Below are 17805 nucleotides of genomic sequence, written 5' to 3' on the forward strand. Positions count from 1 at the left end.
CGAGCGTTTCCAGCTCTCCTTCCGGGAGCAGTTTGAGAACTCCCAATAACAACTAGCTATTCGACTGCGCTCGGCCTTTAGGCATGATTTCACCCTACGTGATCAGGTAGCTGTCGTTTTATATTGCCCTCTCACGTGTGATTTCGTGACTAACGTGTAGAATTCCTACCTGCGTGTAGCGTTAGCTGCTAAGGGAGGCATTTCACATGAGCCCCTAAGCTACGGAGCCGGCCAAGTCGTATTATTTTGTAGGATCTGCTTATTTTCTTTTTCTTTTGCACAAAATATAAAAAAGGCGTCGGCGCTTCGCTAGAGTTTCGCATGCGCGACCTTTAAGAAATTTCCCAGAAAGTGAGTTTCTTGCGATTACTACGTACTTAAATTTTTAATGTGTAACGTAACTTTTCCAAGAGGTTTGGCATTCATTGTTGTTTCCTCGTCGAGTAGGTCGTGCAATAACCGAGACTAGGAGCAACAACCGTGGGGCACCATATTAACAAAGTTCCGCAGTACCTTAAAAAGGTAGGGAAACCTGTGGACTTGCGCGTGCTCTCGAAGAGACACAAATTTTTAAGGCACTGTTGAGTCACTACCACCTCACCAATTAATTAAGCGGATGCCAGACAAAGCATCCAAAACGATATGTGAAATGCATCAGGGTGTCTTATATTACTCTTTCATACCGGAACTGCTATGTAGCCCAGTGGCCTACGTAGCATTTCTATTCTATTCCGTTACGTAGTAATTCCGTTCAATTTCTCGCTAAAATACTGCTTGCGAGGCTCAAACTTTGTGCTTCGATTTTCATCGTGATTCTGTGCACCTTCATGGAAATTTTGCGAACCTCATTCGTTACATGAAACATAGAGATGACAGGCTTTTGTCATAGTAAGACCACACAAAAAAAGATTTGAAGGAGAGGGGGTTCGTTAGGCAGCGAGTATGTCATTGTCGGTTTAAAGACAATAGTCTTTTTTAAGCTACCTCAACACGAAAATTGTTGTCCATCTGTCCGTCTGTCCGTTCGTCCATCCATCCATCCATCCATCCATCCATCCATCCATCCATCCATCCATCCATCCATCCATCCATCCGTCCATCCATCCATCCATCCAAACATCCATCCATCCATCCATCCATCCATCCATCCATCCATCCATCCATCCATCCATCCATCCGTCCATCCGTCCGTCCATCCGTCCATCCGTCCATCCGTCCGTCCGTCCGTCCGTCCGTCCGTCCGCTCGTCCGTTCGTCCGTCCATCCGTCCATCCATTCATCGATCTATCCATCCATCCGTCTGTCTGTCCGTCAAGAAGCAGGAATGTCCAAAGCGACCGGTTGCGTCGAGGACGAACAGGACCGAAGGTCGTGATAGAGAGGCCGCCCGTAACTGGCAAGTAAGACAGTCTGATGCGTGTCGTGATGCAGAAAACGTGACGAAAAAACGCACGTACCCTGCCGCCGAATAAACATTTTTGATGGGGCGTACCTAAAGTTTAAGAGAAATTTTCTAGATATACCATTAGGATCTTGTTGACAGTGTGTGATCGGTTCTCCGGTTCGTCTTGCGCAAGTTGTTCCTTTACTCGGGCAGAAGCGTAGGCCTGTTAGCAACATCGCATTTCTTTTCCTGTTCTGGTACAAAGCATGCAGCTTTGTGACGACGTTTCCATTGCCCTCAGAACGTTGGCTTCCAAAACTACAGGCATGTGCGTATAACGGCAACATACAGCCTTGCTGGCCAACCGCAATAGTAAGGCGGAAGGCCATTCAGTTTTTTTCGCATAGTCGGCTCTTTATTGATTCCGCATAGATTTACTGATTCCGCAAGCGCAACGGTTCACGCGTGCGCCTGTTTCGCGTTAAGCTTTCAGTAGACGATCGACTGTACTACTGGGATGGCCTAAAGAAGACCCGCCGCGGTGTCTCACTGGCTGAGGCGTTGTGTAGCTGAGCCAAAGGGCGCAGGTTCGATTCTTGGCCGTGCTGGTCACTTTTCCGACTGAGCCCAAAACGAAGAACTCCGGTGTGTCAGAGATTTCGGCGGGCGTTAAAGATCTTTAGGTGTATAAAATGGGAAACAGCGCAAACTCAGACAAGACACAAGAAGAAGGAGGTGACAAAACAAGGACGTGACAAAAACCTCCTTCTTCTTGTGTCTTGTCTGAGTTTGCGCTGTTTCCCCTTTTATAATCATGCACCAACTCGCCCAAGCCTTAACCCTTGCAATCTTTAGGTGGCAACAATTAATCCAGAGCCCTCCACTACGGTGCGCCAAGTCACCTGGGTAGCGTCGGCGCGTTAAACCTAACAATCAATAAAATCAACCTGAACTGACCAAGTCTCAAATTAGCTGCAATAATACCTCCGTAAGGGCTAGAGGAAAGTGAACACTGATCATGAACGCTGCTCAACTGAAACGTACGTAGTAAATTCAATTCAACAGAAATTCGTATATAAGACGCCCCTTAGAATTTCCGAAGCGTTGCTAAGTGAATGAGTTCATTCCCACAATTTCCTTCCCCCAAACTACGCAGCATGCAAGAACGACCGTGGATCAAGGGGAGGGTGTGGTGTTCCATATGGACGTCTGATGAAGCCTTGTTTATGCGAATGACTCGATAAAAAGCCCTGTTTCAGTTCTGCTACTAAGTCGATAACACGCCGTTGAAGGAAGCTTCTGAGAATAAAAATCTTGGTAATTATGTTCCCCCTACTTTACGTTCGACAGCACATGTGGACAACATCTCTGATATAGCCCGAAAGAAATTGTGGGCGATGTTGGAAACTGCGCGATGCGACTACGGAAGTAAAACTTCCTCTATCCGAAATAATCTTTATGCTGCTAGTTGATTACGCTAGTCCAGTTTGACATCCGTACATAAAACATTATATAAAAATGCGACAGCCTTCAGAATAAAGCGCTCAGGTTTATATATTTGTTGTCATCGAACGTTGTCGATATCTTAACTCGGGCAAAAGGTTGGAATCATGACTGCCAACTACAGAATGAACATAAACAGGCTCACATTTTTTCTACAGATATTGCATGGTCGCTATAACTTCGATATTGCTAAGTACGTAACGTAAGAAACTTCCTCTACGCGCACTAAACAAACGAAACACATAAAACCGCTGAATTATAGAATCTATTGTCTAAAACATCCCTTTTTCTTCAAAATGATTGTGGGATTTACCTCGCTGCCAGATTATTGGTTATTCTCATTGACGTCCAATGCTTCGCAGCTCCGTTACGCAGTATGCTACCTTCCACTCATAATATTATTATTTTTCCTTGTTATTATCTAATAACAAGCCATTTCGTACGTGGCTGTACTGCTGATTTGGTTTAATTGCGTGCCTATGCTCAATTTTTCAATGCTTCATACGCCTCTTTTTTCTTTTCTAAATTGTCTGTAAATTCGATAGCTTGATGTTACTCGTGTTCATTTCGCAATGTCAACTCATGTCTTGGCTGTATGCCCACGATACGAACAACGTCCCCATCAGCCTGTCCACGCCCACTGCATGGCAAAGGCCTCTGCCATAGATCTCCAATTGCCCGGTCCTGTGCTAACTGCGACCAATTTATCTCCGCAGACTTCTTGATCTCACCTGCCCATCTAACGTTACGCCGCCGCATGTCACTGTTGCCTTCTCCGGGGATCCACTGTGACCCACCTGAGTGGCTAAGGAGTTGTGCTTCTGGGCACGAGGTCACGGGTTCGATTCCCTGTCGCAGCGGACGCGTTTCTGATGGAGGCGAAAAGCAAAAATTCCCTTTTATACGAGATCTAAGGGACATTAGAGATCCCGAGGTGGTCAAAATGATTCCGGAGCCCTCCACAACGGGGCGCCTCATCGCCTGCGTTTCGTCGGCGCGTTAAACCCTACAATCTATCTATCAGGGATCCACTCTGCTACCCGGAACAACCGTTATAATGCCTTCGGATTACATGCCCTGCCCACACCCCCTTCTTTTTAATTTGTACTCATACGTTCTTAACAAGCGTTTGGTTCCTGAACCACTCCAATCTCTTCTTTTCTCTTAACGTTACACCTATCATATTCCGTTCCATTGCTCGCTCAGTCGTCCTCAATTTACGTTGAACCCTCTTACTGAACCTCCAAGTTTCGTCACCCTAGGTGAGTACCGGTAAGATGCCGCTGTCATACACTTTCTTTCTAGGGACTATGGCAAGCTGCCATTCATTTTCTCAGAATGCCTGCCGAATGCACTCCACCACATTTTTGTCCTTCTAATTATAATGGCCTCATGGTTGGGATCCGAGGTCACTACTTGGCCTCAGTAGATATATTCGCCTCCACCTTCCACAGCCTCGTCACCTATCTCCAACTCCTGAGCTCTCCCAAGGCTATTGAGCATTAGTTTTATGCATATTAATTTTCAGGCCCACAATTCTAATCTGATTTTTCAGTGCGGTAATAATACTTTGCAATTCGCCCCCCGAGTTACTTATTAGGGCAACATCATCAGCAAATCTAAAGTTACTGAGGTATCCTCGATGAAGTATTACGCCCCCCTCTTCCCAATCCACTGTTCTGAATGCCTCTTGTAAACATACATTGGAAAGATTGTGTCTGTCTGACGCCCTTCCTTATAGGTATTTTACTGCTGTCCTTATGGATGACAATGGTAGCTGTGAACCTATTGTAGATATCCTCCAGCATTCTGACGTAATGCTCATGTACACCCTGATTTCGCAATGCCTGAATGACTGCTGAGGTTTCGACCGAGTCAAATGCTTTTTCATACTCTATGAAGGCAATATATAGGAGCTGAGTATACTTTACGCATTTCTCTATCATCTGATTGATCGTTTGATTATTGTTCATTTCTGAATAGCCTCTACAAAAACATGCTTGTTAATTAGGTTGACTGAAATGTAAGGTTAAAGAAATTTGATTAGCGATTATCTTAGAAAGTATTTTGTAGACGACTGACTGCAAACTGATCGCCTGTAATTTTTCCAGTCCTTCATGTCACGGATTAGGATGATATTCGCGTTCTTCAAAGATTCTAATACACTCGCGGTCATTGGGCGCTTGGGCGCCCTTATCGTTATTTTACTGCTCTCCTTATAAAGGACATTGGTAGCTGTGGACCCATTGCAGATATCCTCTAGAATTCTCACGTAATGCTCATCTACACCTTGATTCCGCATTGCCTGAAGGACTTCCGAGATTTAAACCGAGTTAAATGCTTTCTCATAATCTATGAAGGCTATATATATGGGTGAAGTATACTACGCGTATTTTTCTATCACCTCATGGATCGTGTGAGTATGGTTCATTGCTGAATAATTGAGCCTTTGCGAACTCCTGCTTGTCCATTAGGTTGACTAAAATCTACGGTGATAGAAATTCTGTTAGCGGTTACCTTGGTGAGTACCTTGTAGACTACTTACAGTAAGCTGATCGGCCTGTAATTTTTCAAGTCCTTCATGTCACCTTTCTTATGGATTAGGATGATGCTCGCGTTATTCCAAGATTCCGGTACACTCGCGGTCATTAGGTATTAGGTATACAGGTTTGCCAGTTTTTCTAGTACAATTTGCAGCCATTCTACAACAGATCTGATGTTATCTGATCCTCATTAGGGGCTTTGCCTCCTTGCATTTCTTTCAAAGACTTCTTGACTTCTTGTGTGGTTACTGGTGGGATGTCTACCTCCTGTGAACTACTTCCGCGTTCAGTATTATCCTGGATGTCGCGGATACCGTACAGATCTCTAAACAACTCTTCGCTAACTATAACAATTTCATCCCTATTTCTGATGAAATTGCCTTGCTTTCCTTTGAGTGCATACTTATTATGTTTCACCATTCCTAGACGCCACTTCACAGCTTTCAGGCTACCTCCGTTCTTTACAGCATGCTCAATCCTCTCCATATTATACTTCCGTATGTCAGCTGTCTTATGCTTATGTATTAACTTATAAGCTCCGCTAGTTCTATTCTGACAGCGGGAATGCAGACTGTTGTGATTTGCCATTTCCTAATTAATCTTTCGTCTTCTGGGAACGTTTACCAGTATCCTGTCTAGCTATCGTGCCTCCGACTTGTACTGCGCACTCCATGATAATTCGTGTAAGATTCCCAGTCGTTTCCTGTGTCGTAAACTCTGGTTGCTCGGTTAGAACAGAATATTGGTTATGCAGCGCAATCCTGAATACTTCAACTTTCCGTCTTAATTTTAGGTCATTGATGTGATCTTTTTTGCACTAGCTTGCTACGCTTCCTTATCAAATCTAGCCTAATTCCAGATCTTACCATACGGTGGTCACTACACCCTACCCTTCCGAGCACTTCCACATCCCGAACGACGCCAGGGTTATCGCGTATTTTGAAGTATATTTCATTTTTATGCTCCCGATTGGGACTTTTTAACGTCCACTTCCGGCTCTGTCGTTTACAGAGGAAAGTATTCATGATGCGTAGATTATTCCGTTCTGCGAACTGCACTTATAAGCCCCCTCTGTTATTCCTACAGGCCACACCACAGTTCCCAACTGCCTTGTCTCCAGCCTGCTTCTTGCCTACTTTAGCATTGGTCTCCTATAACTACAGTATACTGTGTTTTTTCTTTAGCCATTGCCAATTCCAGATCTTCATTGAAGCCTTCAACTAGGTAGTTGTCATGGACACACGCAAGCGCGTAGCCCTGTACCACCTCGAATATGTAGCTCTTATTATTCCTAATCACAAGACCGGCTACCTTTTCGTCAATGCTTAAGTATTCGTCTAAGTTACCAGCTATGCTTTTATTGACGACAAATCCCACTCCCAGTCCACTGAACCATGGTAACATAGGACGTGTTATTTTTCAGCGCTCTAAAGGCTTCACCTCTTCTCCTCAACTCACTAAGCCCTAATACACCCCATTCAGTGCCTTCGAATTTATTGTACAACACCTGCAGACTCGCCCCGCTTGATAAAGTTCGCGTGTTAAATGTTTCCAGGTTGAGATCCCAATGGCGGCATGTCCGGGTACAGGTATTCTTAGGCTGGAGGCTTGGGGTGTGGCCTGACCCCGGCGACTATTGCCGCTAACGCACTTCCTCATCAAAGCGGGATTGGCCCCCCTGGTGTAGTAATGGCCACAAACACCCATGAATACGCCCTTACCCTCGGCCCTCAGTCTATAGCGGCGGCGAAGCAACAGACCACGGAGGCGGTAAGACGTGTGACTCAGAAGGGGGTGCAAAAAATAAAGCAATTATAACTAAATAAACAAATCTATTATATAATGCTGCACGAAGAAGCGACCTTATTCGAACAAGGACTTGTCTGCACACACTCAAGCCCGCCCCCACAAACAGGGAATGTGGTAGGGCAGTATTACAAGAATGTTCGCTGTCAACACGCGGTTTTCTCTAACAGATAGTTCTCGCGGTGTAGGTACGCAAGTTTTCACTTCAAATTTCCCGCAGCCGAACAGTGTTCCAAGCACATAAAATCAGCAAGGTAGCTTTTCGTGGTATTTTATATTTAACTCTGCCACAACCACTTTATTCGAGAACCATGCAACAAAAACGTGCGCAGATAACACTATTGATTCAAGGCTGAAGAAATAGCAGCGCTGCTTTCGATCGCGCTTCTCCCGACACTGAAAGCGGATCACAAGAAAGAGGGAGCAGCCGGACCCAAGCAGTGCAAAGCCGTTTTGGACGGAACTGTAACGCAAAAACCATTAAAGTTTGTAAAGTTCCCTTTCATCACCGTCTTCAGACAGCACAGCCACGTGGGGCGCATCTTCTTGCAGCGCCTCCTCGCTTCGGTGGGACTCCACTTCAGGAGGTCCGGTGGCCGTCTCCACGTGTGGATTGTAAAGGGATGGCTTGGCAGATTCGTCGCCTTCGTCTTCGGCGCGGTGTGGACGCGTGGCGCTCCGGTAGCAACACGACCGCGACGACGAAGGCGGGAGCTCTTCACGTGGCGCAAGTCCACGCACAATCCTTGACGCCGCTGAGCGCTCATCACGTGGCGCACGTCTACGTGAGCTCGGTATTTTGTTTTGATAAAGCCACTGCGCGAGGGTCATGCGTGGGCCAACTCACGCCGGTTTTTTCTTGGAATTTGTCTTTTGAAGGTCAACGGACCAGCTCAAGGTTAAACAGCTCTGTTTTTAAAAGCATTTTGCCTCCGAAATGGACATAAAGTGTCGCGAAATGGACATTGCACAAGTGTTGCGGAAAGCTACTCCAACACTTGTGGAGTGGCCGTGGAATCGTTTCTAGAGCTTCTACATTTCTACTTGAACAACACACATGTCGGGTTTGGTGACGAGACGTTTATACAGACTACAGGTGTGTGCATTGGTTCGAAGCTGGGCCCTGCCGTAAGCACAATATTTCTGAGTAGTGTGGCCCGAGAGCTGGCCAAAGATTTAGTTGGCGTTGTTACGAAGGTGTTCAGGTACGTGGGCGATTATTTAGTTGTGGGCTCAAACGTCGACAAAGAAGTGTTGACGAGGCGGGTGTAAGACGCGTTTCAGTTACGAGGCAAGGGGTTGATGTTCACTTCAGAAGTACCCGCTAATAATATGCTGCAGTACCTAGATACAAAATTGACCTTTCAATCGGATCATGTATGGTGGTCGTATTCTCCTCGTGCTGGAACGCCTCTGCTTAGCTATGCCTCAGACCATTCGCGGTTGGTCAAGAATGGGATTGCTGAGGCATGCTTAAGATCTGCCTTGCTTAAGTCGTGCTGTCACGCAATGAACGACGCGTTCGGACAACGAATACGTGGTTTGCGGGACGCTGGTTATCCGCAAAATGTTTTGCTGGTATCGTGTGGCCGGTTGCTCCGAAAGTTAAACGAGGAAATACAACGTACGACGCAAGGAAGCAGGCCCAGAGAGGAACGGTCCAATGTTTCTGTAATAGCTTACGTGCATGGACTCTCCCATAGAATTAAGAAGGTGGCAGAAAACCACGATGTAAAGGTGGTGTTCTCTGCACAGAACATTGTAGGAAGTGTGTGTTATATGATAAAACAAAAGTATGAAAAAGAAGAAAAGAACGAAGGCAAGAATGAATGTACTGCAAGATATGGAAAGCAATTTGTTGATTGTATAAATGATGTCGTGTATAGGATACCTATGAAGTGCGGTCATGTATATGTCGGTCAGACTGGAAGGTGTATAAGACTGAGGGAACAGTGATCTAGTTTAAAAGGACGCCCGTGCACGCATTTGGCCTTACATTGCAACACATGTGGATGTACACCCTGCTTCGACAACACTGTCATTTTCTTCAAGCATCACCAAAAAACATCAAGAGAAATCGTTGAGGCATTCCATATTTCCCACCAAAAAAAAGATTGTGTAAGCCATCCCTCGTTAACATTGTTAGATAAGGAACTCTTGCTACTATCATCGTTGGTGTGAATTGTTGAGTGTACACATTTTTTGTTATCAGCGCCGTCGATGGGTTCTTGTACTGGTGTGCGCAGTGTGGTAGGGTATAAAAATCTGTGTTTTTCGAATAAATCACTCAGTTGATAGACGGCGCTTGTCCGTGTGTTCCTTTCTTTGTCCCCCTTTTCTGTGCGCTATTATCTTGAAAATGAATAAGTTCCAACTAGGGCGGCTCTCAGTGATGCTTACATAACAAGTAGCTCTACTACACACTCATTACTGCTTAATAATTTCATGTGTCTTTTTTATTCATCCTCACCTAAATACTTCCCACGCACATTACTTAATTTTTTGTGCAAAAGTTTATGAATACAGGAGACAAAATCATTCTATTCCTTCAAGCCCGCAAACTACAGCAGGTATACACGCGCTGATAGATCCCAATCTATTTTTTTTATTTCAGCGCACTGAACCACAAATTCTCAATGTTTTATCTTCTTTGCTTTTGTAAACAAACCGACGTTCTCGGATTGCATTCCTCCCCAAGGATTGTTTTGCACGAAGGGTACAATAAAATATCTCTGGTGCAGTTTAGCGGGAAAAAATATCCATCGTCCCAAAAGGCCTTTCGACACAAAGCGTTTTTTGGGCTGAGCACAAAGAATTATGCGGTTCCAACGCTGGCAACAGTGTACAAAATTTTGACCAAGACAAACTCGTTTGAATTCTTGTGACGGGCTCCGATAACATTGCTGGATTTGAGTTTCACTTGGCCTTGATTCAAGACAACTGGGAAGAAATGAAAGTTTAGGGCGTAGATAATATAGGAAGCGTCCGTACAACAGCCCACTAGTAATGTAAAACGAACGGAATAATCGTTAACAACAACATAGATCAGCCTCCCTTACTCTGAATCATCATCAAGGTGGCTATTTCGCTAAAAGACCTGCTGGGCGAACACAGGTATACTGATTATTGTAGTTTAAGAGGCGGAGTCTGCGTATTTGTGTGAAAGACCGCAGAGAGATTAAGTTAACGTGAGAAAACAAACTTTAAAGATAAAAACTTGCATAAAAACAAAAAAAAACATGTGTGGACAATTCTGTATTACACAAGAATTACTGATTGTTTTGTAGATCTTTTATACTGGTCATTGCAAAATGAGTGTTCGTCGGCATGACACCAGACGCCGAATTAGCGTAAGCGCGACACACCGCTTCCGAAAAAAGTTGTCGATAACTGTTGTTTTGAATATTTTTCATCGCGAATGCCCTCTGAGTTCCACTCCTCCACAAAATACTAGGGTAAAGTGAAGCACACGCTACCTTTCCGCCCTCTGCACTCGTCTTTGTAAGCTAGTACCTCAATTCTTTATGCGGGTTCTACGCATGTTTTGCTGCAGCTTATTGGTGTCCATGTTTTTCAAAATTAGTGACAGATTAACATGAAAGTAATGCATGTTTAAAAATACAATTATGTACAGAAACCCATGAAATAACACTTGAGATTCTCCCTGCTTTCACCTTTAATATAACGCCAGGTTTCCTCCTAACACACCTATTAAGAATTATCTCCCGAGAAACCTTAGCACGTGTACGACATACCTATGTAAGGCTTGTCTAAGATGAATACGTGAATCATACAGCTCTGCTGTTACGCTGCAAGTCAAATGCTGATGCTCACCGACTCAGCGTCCATGGTCCTCGTTACCCTTCTGTAGGACTGATACGTTCATGCGCAGGCGGCCTCGGTTGTCAGCCTGTCTCGAGTCTTTAATTTTGCTCTCGTTGAAGCGTATGAAGTGCTCCCATTGCGGCCTGGATATCTGGCTTGAAGGAGTCCTCGGCAGATAGGCTCAGTCAGGGCCGCCACGAGATGATTTTGTTGTTTACAGCTCTAAACGCAGAAAGAGAAAAGAAGTTCATGTAGCAAGCAAAAGTAGGAGTAATATAGATAAAATATAGTGAGGGAGAAATTGTGAAAAGTAGGGGTAATATAGATAAAAAATAGTGAGGGAGGAATTGTGCAATCTCTCCAGTTACTACGCTGCAACATACTTCTGTTCTGAAAGCCCTGAAGTTCAAATCTGGCGCGACCGCCTTTAACGTAATGTTTGAAAGCAACTTTTTTCTCTGCAGTTTTTTTTTGTCTTGTTATACCTAAGTTTTTCTACGCAGTGCGAAGTGTGTCTAGTCTCAAACAAGTTTGTAAACACAAAACGTTTAACGCAAAATCGAAAAAATATGTGTCGAGTCTGTTTCAATTCAACACGAAAAAGTACAACACATAACCAAAAATCATTAATATTTATTCCGCAAATTAAAAAATCGTTCATCCTAGATTGTATAAGATAATCGAAGACCTCACTAATTCTTATAACAGAAAGTTACGGTGATGAAAAATTTTTAACCTGAACGAACACAAATTCTGCGCTCAAGTACACTGCTTAGGCTGATGCGCTTGATATTCAAGGGAAAAGTACAGTGACAATGACCTTGGGACTATGGCGAAAACTGAGGTAATGTCTTCATCGGGGTGTGGCGAAGACCTGTCCTAATTTTCAACACTCGAGGATGAATGATATCCCCAGTTTTTATGGTGCCGTTTCACAAATTTGTAAATAAAGTCTTTGAAGACCAGCAGTTTGTGTACGGATTAAAATTCAAGCTATAGCAACCCAATTGATAGTAAACACGTCGGGCCACTAGCGGAAGTTGTCCGTCCATTGGAGAACTTCTGGCTTAAAATGCGCCGGAGCTAATGAAACCTCGATGGAATCTAAAATGACCCACATTAACCACACGTTTATGGAAATTCTGGAATAATCTTTTTTACCATCACACCAATGCAATACTTTTGTTTGGAAGATTCATTAAGGATATTTCCCGTGTTTGATGCTCCGGAAAGAATAGCCTTGAAAATTATATTAACTGCTTATTTCACTTAAGAATCTTACCTACTCTCCCGAAAATGGTGCTTTCGCTACCGTGTTTTACCTCTGCAGCAATTATTATGGGTTTTTCGGAAAATCTTTGGGGCACATAGTAACCCAAATACATGAAATATAAACCACCTCAGTTAAGTACTGTTAAGTCTGTGTATCATATTCCAGCCTCTCCGTCCTTTCAGATCCCTTCATCGGGTTGATTTCTCCTGCAACTCTCAACAACTAAACAATAGTCGTGTATTGCCGCTATACTCAGTGTCCGTTGCGAAAGCTCCGAACAAAATATCTGAATGTATGTAAATCTGTATGTCATGGGACCGCACTTTTAGTCATTTCTTCCCATGAATATTCCAGTAATTTTCTAATGGTTTTAGCGGTTTCTGTTCACTCCCGGGGCCAATGTCTAGTTAAGGCAGCTACACTTCCACATAGATCTGAAAGTCACTTTAAAACTTTTAATTATGGCTATTTTACACGCCGAAGCGGTACGTTAACTGTGAGGCACTCTGTAGTGAAATGCGTCGCAACATTTGGCCCCCTGGCGACCTTGAAAGGTTGGTGAAATCTCGGCACTCGGTTGTTTTGCTTATTCGCCACGGCGTCGCCGCAGAGCGGGCTGAACGTACGTGCTCAATGTTAGGGTAGAAGCGCTTTAGTTATTAAGCCATTGCGACGCATTAACATGCGAAAGTCGTTGAGCCAGTTTTAGTTCACTCTCACCGTGCGAATTCCCGTTGGTTGCACATGGTAGCAGAGACGACGCGCTCGGAAAGCTTCGCCGCACACCCACCATAGTGGGTGTTTTCTTGTTCACGGACGTTCTTGCTCTCTATAACTCTCTATAACTGTCAGTGAGAGACTACACACCCTTACATGACGACGTCGCTTAGAAACGCTTTTCGGAGTGCCCCTTACAGCTGCGCAGACGAGTACCTTGGAATTGAAACACCTGCAAGATCTTTTTATTACGGCAGACACAATTCACTGGCAGACTACAGACTTACGCCAGAAACGTAAATCATCAAACTGGGCGCATATACGACAGCGTGTAAAACCAGCACCGCCGTCCTCTAATGTACGAAAGAAATAAATTTCCCAGAGCCCCACTTACAACCTTGTTATATTGATTGTATCCAGCCTTTTTTTTTTGAGACATAAAGTGTCCTGAGAAAACGTCACAGCATTCTTTCGGGGAGCTTCAGAGTGCATTGCGTGTTGCGCTTACTTTCACGTAAAATACATATTAAGGCGCGTTCGGGTATAAAATTCAAGCTCACCGGCCGAAGCCTTCGCAGCCAGCCTGGGAGCTTACTGTGTTCACACACTGATAGAGCCTCCACCGTCACAAGCAAATCATCTTTAAGAAATTGATGGCTTATGCGGATTCTGGATAAACGTTTGCCGGGGCTGCTAGCCCACTTTTCTCACCGAATTTCTCGCGGCACATGAAATGGAAGGACGGAGCGTGCAGGACACGTGCTTGCACGTGCGTTCGTCTACGAAACGCTCTTGAAACTCCGCTGTCATTTCTGTCGCCACCACGCGCAGCAGAGTGGGCTGGCCGAGGAAACCCACTCAAAGGCACGGCTTTTACAGCGATGCTTCAATAATCTCGTCGAGTGGTTTCGCCGTTGGGGTAAACTTGTCCTTCGTTGTACCACAGCGGGGCCGTACCCTTGGCCACGCATCCCGTGATTTGCAGGGCCGAGCTCCGCCGAGAGCTGCGTTTGCCGCTCCCACCGCTGCTGGTGGCTTGGCGCATGCGCTCTCCGCAGCAGGTTAGCGCCTAACCATGTGACTCACCGCGCGCATGCGAGCTTGGCCATGAATGAGATTGAGCCCGGGCCGTCTTTGTGCGTCGCGCGGGAGGTAGAGGCTTTGAGCAATAGTCGGCGTGCAGCGTCTGACCACCCCGCAGATATTACCCGGGGAGCATGGAAAACGCCGGAAGCGGGAACAAAATTGCAGACAAAGGCAGGCTTTCGACAAATAATAAAATAATTCCAGCTATATCAAAAGTTAGCGCAGTGAAACCGAGTATTTAGCAGGCTAATCCAAGCTTACGCTTTGCATATCCAGGGTAAGCTGTGCTAGGCCGTCACCTTTTTTTTCTTCGAACAACGCGGCGAAGCAGAAGTGTTAACGTGAGCGGCTACCTGATTACGGTTGGCGCGAGGGTGACGAAATTTTCTTCTCCGCGAGTGGAAGGATACATGAGTGTATTGTATTTTTTTCTTGTGACGTAGAGGGAGCTAGTTGACAAGTTGTGGCCAATCATGTTAGTTAAATGTTCTGATTAGATGTTCGATGCCTGTGGGCTGCACCCCGGAAGCTTATACGTACGGGCACGCTGGCGTCAAACTTGCCATGCCGCCTTACCGATGGCCGCCAGCGGAGTGGCGTCGCGCCGTCGGTAAAGTCCACACCAACTCGCTGCCGCAGTGGTCACGTGGTACACCTGTTCTGCGGGAACGGTCTCGCCTGACAGCTTTCCACCGCTTTTCTGAGCAGCTTTCTGGCGAAATGCATTCTTGCCGAGACGGCACACGCTCGCGGAAACGGTGGTGGGGAAGCGAGCGCAGTATCACGCGCCCGTCACCAGCGCGTCATGCCATCCTCTATCGCTCATTGGCCACTGCCCTTTCTGCTCAGCTCCAAGCGAAGAAGCTGACGCGGGCATTCTGTTATATAAATGTCCTTCGCACGAATCACCCATAACTAAACAGCTTCGAGGCCCAGGCCTTCACCCTGGGAGACCCACCGACCTCGAGGGGTGGCTCTTGGGAAACGTTCTTTGCATGTCCTTACGTGACCATCCTTTAGATGAAAATACTTGCTATGTTTTGTGACACTCTGTTTTTGCGATGAGCAATGGTTTAACAGGGAATTTTCAGCCATTATAACAGCCCTATTTATACGCTCCACACTCAAATTCTTTAGGAACGTAATGGCTGTTTTTTAACATGGAATAAGCGTACTTAAAGCAAAATGTTTGTACATCATGGGGCACTCTTTTTGCCACGTGGTAAAAAGCCTTCTTCATACGAAGATAGCAGACTACTATCTTGCAGAATTCATTGAACCGCTTTAATGTCACTTCTTTGAAGCCACCAGTTGCCCACAAAAAACCTCAAGCCCCTTGAGAAGCCTCAGCGCGTCATTGAGCAAGCGAAAGGAATTTTTAGCACATTTAGCACATCGAGCTGTGCCCGTCACATTTCCGTTAAATTTTAAGTGTACAACAACATGGGAGCCTCCTGATAGCACTTAGCTGCGTGTGTGTTCGAGCTAGTTGGTACTCCATAATCAACACATTTAAGCGCAGGACATTTAGACGAAGGGTGTTCGTGATTTGTATGTTTGGGCCTCGAAACTGTATTCCCTCTGGCATGAGTAGAAGTTTGAAGGTTTTGCTTACTATTCTGCGTACATCGTGATTGCTGGCTTCGGTTTCCTCATTCAGTACAAAAGTATCAGGGTGCATGTTTTAGTTTTATGACAACGAAAATTATCATTGTGGGTATAATCTAAGCATTAAGAAGCATCTAGATACCTTGCAATACAAAGCGAAGTTTTTGTGGGGAATTCCTGTCCCAGTTTCTGTGGCGTAATGTGTTGAACATCCTAATCTAACCTGTTAGGAAATGTGTTTTTTTACAAATATGAGACTAAAATACACGACAGCGACGAGAACACGAGACACCGGGCGCTTATTGTTTTGATCAGAATGGGGCGCTGCGTTTGTGCCTTTGCACGTTTAAACGCTTTTCTATGAATTCAGGCGTTTATGACTGTGTACTTTTTATCTCATGTTTCTGTGTTTGCCTATTGCTGAGGTTTATTATAAGTCGCCTTCAATGCGTCATCTGTGTAGTATGTGCATACGACTTTTCGTGATTTTTTTGCGACCACCTGCTACCTGTATGCACACCGGAAATCCTTCAACGTGTATGCTACCTTTACAAACTGTTATGAATTTAGGTTTTGCTCCCGAGTCACGTACGTGTAGGCAGGCACTTCCCCGTTGCCGTCTGTGTAGCCCCACACAATCTTCTGTCTGTTAATGGCTTCCACATATGGCGCACAGCCTGTCGGCCCTCTCGTGAATACCGGTCGTCATGTTCGTTCCCGCGTGGGTCTGACCATTTGCTCATCCTAGTTTTTCAAGCTTATTGCGAGGTTGCCTTGCTTTCAAACTAGAGGTGGCACAAAGGAATGACCGGATATATTAATACAGCACAGGAGCTAACGAATACATGGTTTGGGCCTACCTCAGTAAGTCTGAGACACCTACCTCAGGTGTACGCGTTATAAGACACGAGACACGGGAGGCCGCACTGCTCCCATTGCTCGTTCAGCTCCCGAAGGACGTCACCAGGGCCCATGGTCTCCTGACTGCCGTCTCAAAGAACGAGGACATAGCCACTACCAAGCAGTGACTCCGTCTCAACAGACGACAATAAAGCTTTTCACCATCACCATGTTTATGAATTCGAAAAAACCGTCATTTTGTCTATAATCCAACCTAGTCGCTCTCTCAGGCGTTGCTCAGGAATAGCCTTAAAATTCTTTAGTATTCATTGCAGAGTTCTGGAGTAGCGAAACCCAACGTTCTGTGTTTCCCGAGACGCTTCGGGTGCCGTACTGAGCATGGGTCGAACCAAAGTCGCCCAGGGGGGTGAAGCGCACACACTATTTTGCCGAAGTAAGGTGCACCCCAGAGCTGGCACCAAGAGAAGCTGCGTTGCTTGGTAAACTTTCACAGTCAACGAGACTCCACGTGAACGTGATTGCGCAGAGGCTGCTGCTCGTTTACGGGATCGAAACTGTGGGCTAAGGTAACTGCATAGTTGAGTTTGCGGATTGCGAGCCTGGTTTGCAAAGTATGGATGAAGCTGCAGTGCATGATGCGTTTACTGCCCGCGGAAACTACTCGAGGGCAGGTCGGCCGTGTCGTAACGACACCGCACACACACACACACGCGCTCGCATAGCGCACGACATGGTAAGTGGAGGCTGCATGTTGCTGCCTAGAGTGCCTGAACCAATGCAGGCTAAATCAGCTGTCTGTACGACAGTTCGGCGCCCGTTAAAGATTCCCAGGCGGCGAAAATTAATCCGGAGCCCTCCACTACGGCGTGTCTTATCACCTGCGTTGCGTCGGCGCGTTAAACCCTACAATCAGTCAATGGAAAATAAATCAGCTGTAGCTTGTAGTCATTCGCCAAAATAAACCACACAGCGAACGCCCACTTCTGCCTTCGAGAAATATGATGACAATTAGAGGGATGCTAGAGGAGATACTATCCGCTGAAGGGTGATAAAAAATATGAAGGAAGCTAACGTGTAAGAACTGAAGGTAGCGAAGCTGTGCGAAACCTTCAGGACTGTCACGACGGTTTAAGTCCACGATTGCAGCCGACCCGCTTGTTGTTCGCTGTCGCAATTACCTTGGCTCCGTCTTTGCTGCC

General features: G+C 45.6%; 1 protein-coding gene across 1 annotated transcript in view; it reads right to left on the reverse strand.

Moving 5' to 3' along the window:
* Positions 1-17805, reverse strand: part of LOC144165226 (uncharacterized) — a 90202-nt gene that overhangs the window by 62948 nt on the left and 9449 nt on the right. Inside the window, exon 2 of the mRNA XM_077695344.1 lies at positions 11071-11281. Within this exon, the coding sequence (XP_077551470.1) occupies positions 11071-11085 (15 nt within the window). The 5' untranslated portion in view covers positions 11086-11281. The remainder of the gene's footprint in view (positions 1-11070; positions 11282-17805) is intronic.

This window comes from Haemaphysalis longicornis, unplaced genomic scaffold (assembly GCF_048455015.1).
Source record: "Haemaphysalis longicornis isolate Haplotype H1 unplaced genomic scaffold, Haemaphysalis longicornis Haplotype H1 scaffold_14, whole genome shotgun sequence".
Taxonomy (NCBI): domain Eukaryota; kingdom Metazoa; phylum Arthropoda; class Arachnida; order Ixodida; family Ixodidae; genus Haemaphysalis; species Haemaphysalis longicornis.